A 13,610-nucleotide genomic window follows, 5' to 3' on the forward strand; every position below is an offset into this window, starting at 1 on the left:
GTTCCATTGTGAGCAGACGTGTTCAATCAAGATTTTTCATTTTTTTAAAAGAGTGTGGTTTCGGTTTTTGAACAAATCGGTTTTCAAACAGCCTTCTTGAACGGATTATGGTCGAAAACTGAGGTATGACTATATTTACTACCCCAGTGCTGCAGCCGAGGGTTCTACCTTGGTCCACTGAAATCTGACTGAAAAGATGTAACATACACAGTTTTCGAGTGGAAATTTATACTGCTTGTGCGTTGTCAGTCATGTGCATCCTCCAGTCTACAGAGCAATATTTGATTTGGGTGTTGAATACCAATAAGGAGAAAACATTTTCCTGCATCTGTGGTTAAGTGTGAAAAGTGTGCATGTTTTTTTTTGTATGTCCATGTTTTTGCTGTTGATGCATTTTTGTATTACTGGACTTACAAACTGGAGAAACACGTGTCCCAGTGCATGATGGGGCTGGGGTTCTGGCTGCAGGATGGCCTCCACAGAGGACAACACCTCTTTGTGCAATTCCAGGATGTCCTCAATGTTGGAAAACAGAATCTATACACAGTGGGATGATTTAAACGGAAAGGACAGAGAGGAATGGGGAGATAAAGGAAAAGCAAAAGAGGGAGGAAGGAAGTGGCCAACAGATGGATCCAGATGTGGGGCAGAAAGGTAAAACAGGAAAAATGCATTCAGTGTGGAAGAAAATCCAGATTCATGTTGTTTTAAAAAAAGTCAGTCCTACCTTGACGTGTTCAGGTGAGAGACATTGTTGGTCGTCTGCAGTTTGTCTGATTCTGTGTAAAAATGCCTGGAAAGGGGAAAATAAAATTACGGTAAAGCTGTTTAGTGTGCTTGACAAAACTGTTAGCTTTACATTTAAGGGAACACACATGGCACTGAAAGCAAGCAATCGTTTTGTAAGCCTTAAGTTTATATGTAGAAGTCTTGGTTCTATTCGTTGATAACTGCAAAATATGAACACATAAATTGTCAACTTGGAAAAAGATAGATGGGCCCATTTAAAAGGGAAGTCAACCCCAAAATGTTCTTTACAATAATGTGTTCTAAACCTGACATTCCCCTTTAACCCTTTCATGCACCTTGTAACATGATAAGCTGTCCACTGTAGTAATCATCCCTAAAAGGGTTAGTAAGGCATTAAGTCTTTGAACAACATTAAACCACATAAGCATTAACATTTTTTTCCACATTTGATGGAGCCATGAACAGAAAAGAACTTAATCCACCAGTCAACTAATCGACAGTCAAATGAATCGAATCATCATTTCGAATCACTGTTTCATTTAAAATTGGCAGCACTGTGCCGTGTTATCTGTGTTGAATTCGTCAGTGGGTTAGACAGTGTCGCGCTACTATGATGTCATGTTTATTGCAGTCCTGCCAGGGAAACATACCAGTGTTTTTTTTTTTTGGTTACTTTGCTTGCCTTCTGACACCGCATATTTGTTCTATAGATTGAGTTAATGCACCGGAAAGTTGATGTCGAGGACCGAAACCTAAATAACTGCTCCACTGTCCAATTGCTTCCAATAGGACGAAAATAACAGGATCACTCCAATGTTCAGTTAAGGTGTGCACGTTTCTGCTTGAATGCTGGCCAGAAGCAATTGTGACATGTGGACAAAGACAGCAAAAAGAAAAGAGGGATGTGAATCTTTCTTCTGCCATCGCTTCCCCATTCTTCTGGCCATTATCCCTTATCTGACAGTCTTAAACCTTCTCCACCCGTCTGACTTTCGACCTCAACTCCAGACAACCATCGTCTGAAAAAAATAAGAGGGATAAAGCAAGAGACGTCAGTTCGAAAACCACCCAATGAAGATTTTACCGGCGCCCACCTCCTTCCTCATCTTCCTTCCTTTTCCTGTCAATGTAATGAATGGTGTTGCACTCATAAAGTACAACCCCGCCTTGCAATTCTGTTCTGATGGCACTGAATTGAGCCAACAGTTGCACAAAGGAAGTCTGAAAGTTTCGTGAAATCTCCATACCTAGCGCCACGGTCCGAGTGACAATGCATGAGCGGTATAATACCAACAGCTTTAAAGTAATTGAAGATTTTTTTTATGTTTTTTTTTTGTGACTAGTTTCCCCACATCAAGCTATTGTGAAGTATAAAATTACTGCCAAGCCACTGTACTACAAACCCCAATTCCACTGAAGTTGGGATGCTGTGTCTCAACCAGACAACAAGAGGAGCCGCTGCGGGTGCCCGCACCGCAATCAAAGGAACAGTTCATAGTTTATGATTACTCAACTCAACTGTATTTATAGAGCAGTTTCAAACTTTTATTTGTTTTTGTATTTGTATTGATTGAACTGAAACATGAAAATATTCAATCAATTTGATGCCTGCAAGCACTTGCTGTAATTAATAATCAATTCCACACAACCCCCCCAAAAAAATCATCATATCATAATTTAAAACAGTCATCAGCAAGTCTGTACAACAGTGGCAACGGAGAATAAAGCAGTCCCCCCAGGAATTTGCGATTCTGCAATCGGAGAATTTACAGCTGATTCCAAAGCCCTCCGCAAAAATCAAAGCAGTTCGCGTAATCTCGGGCGATGTGCAGAATATTACATTTACCTGTTCATTTTCATTCCGGCAGCTAGCTCTCGCAATCATACCTGGGACAGTTTAGAGTGTTCCATCAACCTACAATGCATGTTTTCTGGAATGTGGGAGAAAACCCTAGTATCCGGAGAAAACCCACGCAGGCACGGGGAGAAAATGCAAACTCCACAATAGGAAGGCCGGAATCGAACCCTGCACCTCTGCACTGAAGTAGACATGCTAACCAATCGACCACCGTGCCGCCCAAAGTTTGCACAATATACCTTAAGTGACTTGTGATACTGTGGAAACAAAATATCATGAAAACAAAAATCACCAACTTCATTGACCCATCTGGTGGAGACAAGGCTTTACTGGCCACTCAAATTTGTGATCTGGGTCTCAATGGCAACAGCAGAGATGCTCTTTATCCCTATCACGAGCTACTGCGGCATGCAAATTATTTTGAAGCTGTAATTTTACGTTAAAAGTAAAATGTTGCTGCTTCAAGTTCAAGTCTGATGCAACCTAACACTTAACGCTCTATAAAAATGAACTCGCAGTCAACGCCAACTTTGGCAAGTGTTACTTACAGTAGCTCCCTCTCCTTAAAGAAGGCCAACACTTATAATCACACATTTGCTCACAAGATTGAAGTCATTATAATGTCTGGGGAGACCAAAATAGAATGCAAAAACAGTGAGGTGCCCCCTCTCTAATTAAACCAGGGATAAAGGGAATCCGTTGTTGGGATATTGGCTGTTATTTTGGGGAGGAACCAACAATACTTTGTGCTTGAGGCGTGCACTAATTTTTTTTTTCTCCCCATATGGCAATTTGTCACAAGTCCACACTGAAGAGTTCAATCAAGTGAGAGAGTGCCCAGTGCCAAATAAGACAAGAGGTGGCTGATGATGACTATAGCAGGCTAGAAGACAGCAAAAGATGAACAAATAAAATAGGTAAAGTGCTAGTGGTACAAGTTAAAGCGAGTTAAAAACAAAAAAATATATATCCTGCAAAGAAATGTGCTGCACAGATGTGGTCACAGGATGGATTATAGTAGGAAGGGTGTTGGGCCAGAGCAACAAAGAAATCCTTTCAATCCAGTTCTCACTCTATTGGCCACCCTCATCCAGGATTGTGTTGGCTGTTGTCATTGTTCCATTACAAAGCACACAGTTTTGTTTAGAGAGAATATTCTAGCTTTCTCCCTGCACCACCCTGTTTCAGACACCGACATCAGTAGATGAAGCAGGGTGCGCACGTACAAAACAAATGCCAAGTGAGGTGTCAGAAATCAATACTTTGATCATCTAAGCTGAAATAATTTGAGTGCGATCACAATCATAAACAGAACAAAACAAAATTGGCGATCCTTAACATGTCCTACCTGCTGTACGTTGTATTAATGTAAGTCACAAAATGCTCTGTCAGCAGACTGTAGTACATAACTGCCCCACTTTGCACTAATACATACATACATACATACATACATACATACATACGTACGTACGTACGTACGTACGTATGTACGTAGATAAATAAATCTGCTCAAATTGGTAAATCGCGAGAGCCCATCAGCGTCGACAATATACTTATTACATCTCACACACAAACACACAGGCACACAACAGCGCACAGCACACACAAAGCGCACACAAGACACACAACCTGGTGAAATAAACAGCGTCGGACAAAAATCATTGCGGTCTGTGGGCGCGGGAGATACCCTCTTAACACGTTGCGGTTTCACTCCAAACTCAGTAATCACAGCCTCCATGGCGGCGAATAAGATACACTTCTTCCAGGTATCGTTTTCTCAAAAGGGAGTACGAAGAATAATCAACAGTGGGAAAGCCGGAGAAGGCATGCTAGCCTCAAAGATAACAATGTCATCGTGAAGAATAACTGAAAATATATGTTGTTGTATATGTTATCGTGATATAAAATGGCATATATCTTGATAGATTTTTTTTTCCATCTCGCCCAGCACTACCTTCATGTAATTTTCCCCAAGAAGACAATTCCGCAAAGCCCTTAATATAATGACATTAAGGCATGAGCTGAATTCTGAAGATGCTATCTCTTACGTGGGCCGTAGCTAAACTGCTTGCTGTGGGAGTCATGAAAAGAAAACACCGTAACTCGATTCTCCCCTCTGAACACAGTTGTTGAGCTCATTACTTCTTAATAAACATACTGAGAGGCAAAAGGACGCAGCTGATGGCCCCTGTTTACTCTCTCCTACCGCCATCTCAGATGACCTTTGCGCGTTTTTTTCGGACATCAGATAACTGTGGTGAATAGTGAGGTCTAGTGGAGGGTCATGCATTAACGTATAATCTCCTGATTAGAAAAGGAAAGCTCTTATCTTCAGCCAATGGGTACTCACAACACCCGCAATTGTAGTTTGCTTACATCATTGTGATGGTCAAAGTGGAACATGAAAAATCATGTCACCGTATTAATCAAGGATGAGCTTTTGACAGCACAGTAGCGATATGTACAAACGGGGTGGGTGAAGTCTGCTTTAAGTGTTGTGCTTGGTTGCCATGGTAATGGACAGAAACGGCCAAAGTAAGGTTGCGAGCGGCACGGGAGCGACAATTCAGTGTGTTCAGTCAGCCTGCCATGGATATTTTTGGAATGTGGGAGGAAACCGGAGTACCCGGAGAAAACCCACGCAGGCCCAGGGAGAACATGCAAATTCCACACAGGGAGACCGGAGCTGGGATTGAACCCGGTACCTCTGCACTGTGAGGTCGACGCGCTAACCACTGGACCACCAGAGAGGTCATATATACCAAATAATATAATAACAAATGGTTCTTGGCTTGGTTCCTGTTTGTAAGCGTTTTTCACATTCGATTGCTCGCAGACTATGCAAGTATTGTTACGCCAGTGAAAATAGCAGCAACATCCATCAGTTTGTTCACAATAGCTGATCAGATGGGACCCAAATTCCATCTTGCCAACTGCCAGCAAGGACTCAAGAGAGAGGTTGCACATGACGGCCTCGAGCCAGAAGCATGGCAGGCTTTAAAGGTAAACTGCTGATGATGCAATCCCACAGGAGGCAAATAAGCTCGATTAGCTCTTCGTAGAGCGCTTATAAAGGCTGCCAAGTACGACCCAGGTGCATTCAAAACACTCATGTCAAGTAAGGTCATGTCCCAAAACAACTCAAAAACGGAAATTGTTCTCGCAATAAAATAGAAAGCAAATTGAAAACATTGTCAAAGGTCATCATTCCTGCTTGTAAATGTTCATGATGAAAAGATGACACAGTTGATTGCTGCTTTCATCCGGTGGCTGCGCAACTAGGTAGCAGCGGCTAAACCGCAGATGTTTACGTGGGCAGGCTGTGCAAACTCCACTCGCATTTTCATGCTTCTTAGGTGGTACTTATTCGAATGATTCGACAGATTTGTTGTATTGCCTTGTTTTGGATGACATACTTCTGTCATGTTACAAGTGTTGGCTTTGTATGACATCCGGTAGCTTTCTCACCCTGCACGATTTCCTCTAACCTAAAAAGCTGTGGAGTATTTTCACACTTAAAACAAGAACCGATGTGGCCATAAGATGATCGGCGTGGAGATACCACGAAGAAAGCAAGAAGTGGTTGTCACGTGAGGAGAAGCATCGCGTGTATTTAAAGAAGTATGTCACTCGATGGATTTTCATCATAGGCGCACGTTGTTTTATCGACCTCCGGTGATCAGATGAGGACACAAGTTGCGAAACCGCCCAGTGCTGCGTCACCATTCACTTTATTGCAGCAATGTACAACATGAGGTACACTTGCACAATCTAATACGTTCCAATAGAAGCACAGTATGTGAAATTCTGCTTGTAGATAGATGATCATGCTCATTTTTTTTTTTTAAATCAACACGGTTCATGGTATGTATACGATATGTTTAGCATAGGGGTTGTAGGTTGCACCGCACTGCGCTGCATTCCATCATACTGCTTCTGATGTGGCTGTTGAATGTAGAAAAAGATGCGAGAAGTCGGGGTGAAAACAAAGTGCCGCAGAAGTGCACAGGCAACACCTCTGCGAGTGTGTTTCCGTGTGGCCTACAAACAGGAAGAAGCTGAAGGAGAACAAAACAAACCTTTTCAGGCGCACACAAATATAAATCTATTCAAGCAGATCGGCAAGTGGCACAAGGAGCCGGGGCAGGAAAATAAACAGTCTGCGCAACGAAGCAGTGCTTCTCGCGGCAGATGTTGTTTCAGGGCAGGAAGTGTGGCCTTTGTAAAAAAAAAAAAAAAAAAAAAAGGAAGGACATGTTTAACTACGAATGCCACTGCTCCGTCTGCGACAATCGGTCTTAAAAAAGTAATCCATCCACCAGTTATTTCAGGTTTTCACAAACTTTCTCAGTTCAAGACAAAAAACAAGAACCTGGGTTCCGCTCCGGGACTTCAACGTAGAACAATATCGATGTACATGGACATACATAAATGCTACATTACACACGAGACAGGATTCTAAAATCCTTTGCCAAATAAGTGCTTGAGAATTTTTTAAAAATGGCTGACAGATAAAGCTCTGTGACCAATAAACCTTGCTCCATTTTGGATCCAGACCCTAAACCTGACAAAACGCCAAGTTGATTGAAACCTCAGTCAGGGCGATACAATCGTAATTCAGTCTTTAATTGAATGCCTCCATGTTTCCAATGGCTGAGAAATTAAGGAACACTTTGGTTGAAATGTTGAATGTTGTTGCACCTCAATACACACAAAATGTAACATTTGCAAGCCAATCCCCAATCCCAACAAACTTTTGGGTTTTATGTCGGGATGCCACTATAAATGGATTTTAGAGGCAATTTGATCTATTATTCCATCAATTCATCGAATAATCATATCAAATTTTATTCATTCATTCATCTTCCGATCCGCTTTATCCTCACAAGGGTCGCGGGGGGTGCTGAAGCCTATCCCAGCTGTCTTCGGGCAGTAGGCTGGGGACACCCTCAACCGGTTGCCAGCCAATCGCAGGACACACAGAGACGAACAACCATCCGCACTCACACTCACACCTCGGGACAATTTTGAGTTTCAATCAGCCTGCCATGCATGTTTTTGGAATGTGGGAGGAAACCGGAGTACCCAGAGAAAACCCACACAGGCACGGGGAGAACATGCAAACTCCACACAGGGAGGCAGGAGCTGGAATTGAACCCGGTACCTCTGCACTGTGAGGTTGACGCGCTAACCACTGGCCCACCGGGCTGCCATCAAATTTTATTTTGCATCAAAGTATACAAAGTATTACGAAAATGTGTTTTTTCCGATTACTGTTTATGAACCAATTGTTGTTTAGTTGGTATTGTTTAGTGATTACAACAATAACTAAAGAACAATTAAGCCACATCACATGAGAGGGACTGATGTACTCGCCAAGCCGTTGAAACTGATTCAGTTACTGATGTGGTCTGTTTTCAAAAGTGAGAGCAGATGTTTGCAAATGTTTTCATTTTTAGAGAGTTTGGACAATTTTGAGTTTAACAATGGCACTAAGCAATGTTTTGATGATGGAAATAATTGTTGATTAATTGGATAATCGATTCATTTTGACACCTCCAGGTTTGTGGTTTCAACCAGTGACAAAAAAAAAAACCTGACCAATTTGTCACTAATAACATTAGATTTGCAAATATTAAAGAAAACAATCGTTTCAGCAAGTGAATAAAAAAAATGAAAATGATTGAATTTCAAATGATCAGGATCATAAACCAACCACGCTGTGATGTATACAATTTTGAATAATCATTATCACTTGTCATCAAATGTTGCCTGTTTTATTGATGTCATTTTTTTTTTGGGGGGGGGGCGGCGTTAGGATCTCTTGATACTTGTTGACAATTTAGAATGTTGAAAAATCACTTGTGTGAACCATGTTACACCTTCCTCATCCATCATATGGGCAAAAATTGTTTTGCAATGAAAACAAATTGAGGTTGACCCCCTCATCCTGGAACTGATTGCATTCCACCTCAGAGGTCACTCATTTAACCTGACCCTTACATTTAAGAGCGCATCCATCATCATTGCCACCTGACACATTGCAAACACTCTTTATCACAGCCAACTGTGCTCAGTGTCATGTACTATCCATCCGGCGTGACTGTATGACCTTCAATCAAAGGGTCAGATACGTGTCGGAGGGTCTGCTAACTGCTGCAGTTAATGGGCAGCAACAAAGAGCCAGACAGTAAGGTGTGAACAGCCAGATGGACCATATGCTGGTGTGGCCTTGTGTTCGCTCCAATGGGCGATGAGTAAAGAAGCCTGCTGCCCTCACGTCTGCCGTGTCAGTCTCGGAACCCTTTTTGACCTCCACCATCGAGCCAGTCCACACAATATCATTATTGACAGGAACTTCTGTTTTGGAAGATTTGGATTCACTGGCGCTATTCAAGAAAAAGCAACTCAAGTTAATCAAAAGGATATTGAGTTGACCCTCAAAGTATCACGATGGACCATATGCTGGTGTGGCCTTGTGTTCGCTCCAATGGGCGATGAGTAAAGAAGCCTGCTGCCCTCACGTCTGCCGTGTCAGTCTCGGAACCCTTTTTGACCTCCATCATCGAGCCAGTGCACACAATATCATTATTGACAGTAACTTCTGTTTTGGAAGATTTGGATTCAATGGCGCTATTCAAGAAAAAGCAACTCAAGTTAATCAAAAGGATATTGAGTTGACCCTCAAAGTATCACCAAAGTGAACTAAAGGGTTTAACAAGGAATATTGAGCAAAAAGGTAAACGGGGTGAGATGAGTGTGCGGCGTTGCTTTTCAAGTTTTACGACAAACAACTTACCTGTACGGCTTCAATGCTAAAATACCGGATTGCTCAATTGTGTGTAGAATGATGAAATGTGGAGACCTACTGAATGGATTCATTCTATTTCAGTAATTTATTTTGGGGGAAACAAATTCCAACTGTTAACCAATCAAAAGTTGAATGGATTGTGTTTGGCTTTTTAAGTGGGTAAATGGAGCTTGGACAGTGAATGATTGGTATTTTTTTTTTTAATCTGCCTCTAGAATGATAATAATACTCATAATTTGTGTGACGTTAAATGCTTTTTTATTGCAGTGTAGAAATGCACTACATCACAAAGGGGAATGTTTCAACTTCAACAACCTCATTCGTTTTTGTTTTTGTTTTTTTAAGTGAGTGCAAAATTTGAGAGCGAGAGGGCGGCACCGTGCTCAACTGGTTAGCGGTTCGGCCTGACAGTGCAAAGGTACAGGGTTCGATTCCGACTTCGGCCTTCCTGTGTGGAGTTTGCATGTTCTCCCAGTGCCTGCGTGGGTTTTCTCCGGGTACTCCGGTTTCCTCCCACATTCCAAAAACATGCACGGCAGGTTAAGGGAACACACTAAATTGTCCCTTAGTGTGAGTGTGAGCGCAGATGGTTGAATGTGTACATAAACTGAACTAAGCAATGCCAAAAACATGTTTCGGGGCAATGAAAGGGAAACGTGTCCAACTTTGTCAGTTGGGAGGAAAAACAGGTTCTTCATCAAAAGAATGGAGAGAGTTACATGCCTCTTGACAATCAACCAAGAAGGGATTTGCTAAAACTTGTCATTTTCAATTGTCTTGAATGAATTTAGAGGCTTAGCACTTTGCTACCGGAGAGAAGGGTGCAAACCAACCACATATTGAGGATTCCCATCCACAAGAAAACAACAAGCTGTAAAATAATGAATGCGTCCATGAATGGTCTCTTTTAGGTGAGCCAGACACAAAGGGGAGGGCCACAGGGCAGTTTTGGAGAGGTCTTGGGGCTATTTTGGGGTCAACATGGCATGAAATTGAATAAATAAATGTCGAAATTCCCTCTTCAGAGGGCAAAGTGCAACAGAGCCTGAGAATGTTCCGTGTTGCTGCCACAATGAAGGATTCTAGCAAACCTTCAGTCGACTTCTTTCTCCCTGAGGCCCAAATTCACAAACTCTACTCTCAGGCACCCTCAAAACTCCCACAACGCTCCAACCAATCCCTCCCTGTCTTCCAAAAGAAAGCTATTTTGGCACAAGCAATCACGAAAAAACAAAGTCTTCTTTGAATGTTGTCCAGTTACTACCCCCCACAACTCACTTCCACTTTGAAGGACTTTAAAACTTCAGGTTTCTTTCAGTAGCTCACGGGGGGATGAAACATCAATGGACCAAAGCTTTCCTGACATTATACAGTACATGTTGAAGATAACTGCTGAAAACTTGCAAAGACATTGAAGTGAGAACTACTACAGGTAGTACTCAATTGTGCCAATACTTGTAAAGCGTTAAAATGTTTATCACCATTTCAGTTTTCCTAACTTTTGGGCCGTGGCTTCATCAGCGTCCGGTGAGGCACTTCAGCATCTATGTAAGAACTTCGACGGCACAACTGCGAGTGACCTAGTTATTATGACTAGTTCCAAGTCTGTTAGCTTGCGAGCTAGCTCTTGACTGCTCATCGAGGTAATGTTCATGAGGTAATTGGGTCCGTCATCTGTCCACGTATTACATTTCTGTCATTCCACGTCATGATGCCATCCGTGCCAATCATCGAGATAACGGGAATCTGCTGATTGGAAACATGCCAGTGACATCTTCATCCGTTGCCGTGATTTGATCAAAACAAACGCTCGGTCAATTTAGCGCAAGCGAATGCTAACGTTAGCGTACATCCCGCGGTAGCAGCAGAACGTCACACATTAAATGGCAACCCCCAGCCACTTCGCATGGCCGCACACTGGAAAAGGCACACACAAAAAAAACTCTCTTCAAACACCAACACCTTTGACAGACGGTAAATCCCTTAACAGCACGTCAGTCTTTAATTGTAACGCGCTCGTAGTGTGGGTTACGCTCTCTCTCCCCTCTCGCTCGACTGCAACGCCAATTGCAGAGGTGTGTCAAACTCATTTTTGTCGTGGGACACATTTTAGTTACCATTTCCCATTGGAGGGCCGTTATGACTGACGCCAAATAAAAAAAGTCAATAGTTAAGGGTTTAACAAGGAATATTGAGCAAAAAGGTAAACGGGGTGAGATGAGTGTGTGGCGTTGCTTTTCAAGTTTTACGATAAACAACTTACCTGTACGGCTTCAATGCTAAAATACCGGATTGCTCAATTGTGTGTAGAATGATGAAATGTGGAGACCTACTGAATGGATTCATTCTATTTCAGTAATTTCTTTTGGGGGAAACAAATTCCAACTGTTAACCAATCAAAAGTTGAATGGATTGTGTTTGGCTTTTTAAGTGGGTAAATGGAGCTTGGACAGTGAATGATTGGTATTTTTTTTTTTAATCTGCCTCTAGAATGATAATAATACTCATAATTTGTGTGACGTTAAATGCTTTTTTATTGCAGTGTAGAAATGCACTACATCACAAAGGGGAATGTTTCAACAACCTCATTGGTTTTTGTTTTTTTTTTGTTTTTTTTAAGTGAGTGCAAAAATTGAGAGCGAGAGGGCGGCACCGTGCTCAACTGGTTAGCGGTTCGGCCTGACAGTGCAAAGGTACAGGGTTCGATTCCGACTTCGGCCTTCCTGTGTGGAGTTTGCATGTTCTCCCAGTGCCTGCGTGGGTTTTCTCCGGGTACTCCGGTTTCCTCCCACATTCCAAAAACATGCACGGCAGGTTAAGGGAACACACTAAATTGTCCCTTAGTGTGAGTGTGAGCGCAGATGGTTGAATGTGTACATAAACTGAACTAAGCAATGCCAAAAACATGTTTCGGGGCAATGAAAGGGAAACGTGTCCAACTTTGTCAGTTGGGAGGAAAAACAGGTTCTTCATCAAAAGAATGGAGAGAGTTACATGCCTCTTGACAATCAACCAAGAAGGGATTTGCTAAAACTTGTCATTTTCAATTGACTTGAATGAATTCAGAGGCTTAGCACTTTGCTACCGGAGAGAAGGGTGCAAGCCAACCACATATTGAGGATTCCCATCCACAAGAAAACAACAAGCTGTAAAATAATGAATGCGTCCATGAATGGTCTCTTTTAGGTGAGCCAGACACAAAGGGGAGGGCCACAGGGCAGTTTTGGAGAGGTCTTGGGGCTATTTTGGGGTCAACATGGCATGAAATTGAATAAATAAATGTCGAAATTCCCTCTTCAGAGGGCAAAGTGCAACAGAGCCTGAGAATGTTCCGTGTTGCTGCCACAATGAAGGATTCTAGCAAACCTTCAGTCGACTTCTTTCTCCCTGAGGCCCAAATTCACAAACTCTACTCTCAGGCACCCTCAAAACTCCCACAACGCTCCAACCAATCCCTCCCTGTCTTCCAAAAGAAAGCTATTTTGGCACAAGCAATCACGAAAAAACAAAGTCTTCTTTGAATGTTGTCCAGTTACTACCCCCGCCCAACTCACTTCCACTTTGAAGGACTTTAAAACTTCAGGTTTCTTTCAGTAGCTCACGAGGGGATGAAACATCAATGGACCAAAGCTTTCCTGACATTATACAGTACATGTTGAAGATAACTGCTGAAAACTTGCAAAGACATTGAAGTGAGAACTACTACAGGTAGTACTCAATTGTGCCAATACTTGTAAAGCGTTAAAATGTTTATCACCATTTCAGTTTTCCTAACTTTTGGGCCGTGGCTTCATCAGCGTCCGGTGAGGCACTTCAGCATCTATGTAAGAACTTCGACGGCACAACTGCGAGTGACCTAGTTATTATGACTAGTCCCAAGTCTGTTAGCTCGCGAGCTAGCTGTTGGCTGCTCATCGAGGTAATGTTCATGAGGTAATTGGGTCCGTCATCTGTCCACGTATTACATTTCTGTCATTCCACGTCATGATGCCATCCGTGCCAATCATCGAGATAACGGGAATCTGCTGATTGGAAACATGCCAGTGACATCTTCATCCGTTGCCGTGATTTGATCAAAACAAACGCTCGGTCAATTTAGCGCAAGCGAATGCTAACGTTAGCGTACATCCCGCGGTAGCAGCAGAACGTCACACATTAAATGGCAACTCCCACCCGCTTCGCATGGCCGCA

General features: G+C 42.5%; 1 protein-coding gene across 2 annotated transcripts in view; it reads right to left on the bottom strand.

The window, feature by feature from the left end:
* The window catches only part of prex1 (phosphatidylinositol-3,4,5-trisphosphate-dependent Rac exchange factor 1), an 87,315-nt gene that overhangs the window by 64,828 nt on the left and 8,877 nt on the right, over nucleotides 1–13,610 (bottom strand). For both annotated transcript variants that reach the window (XM_019863048.1, XM_019863049.1), the window contains exons 3-4: nucleotides 728–793; nucleotides 415–537 (exon numbers count right to left, since the gene is read on the bottom strand). In XM_019863048.1, coding sequence (XP_019718607.1) covers nucleotides 415–537; nucleotides 728–793 — 189 coding nt within the window. The remainder of the gene's footprint in view (nucleotides 1–414; nucleotides 538–727; nucleotides 794–13,610) is intronic.

This window comes from Hippocampus comes, unplaced genomic scaffold (genome assembly GCF_001891065.2).
Source record: "Hippocampus comes isolate QL1 unplaced genomic scaffold, H_comes_QL1_v1.1 scaffold1, whole genome shotgun sequence".
In the NCBI taxonomy this organism is placed as follows: domain Eukaryota; kingdom Metazoa; phylum Chordata; class Actinopteri; order Syngnathiformes; family Syngnathidae; genus Hippocampus; species Hippocampus comes.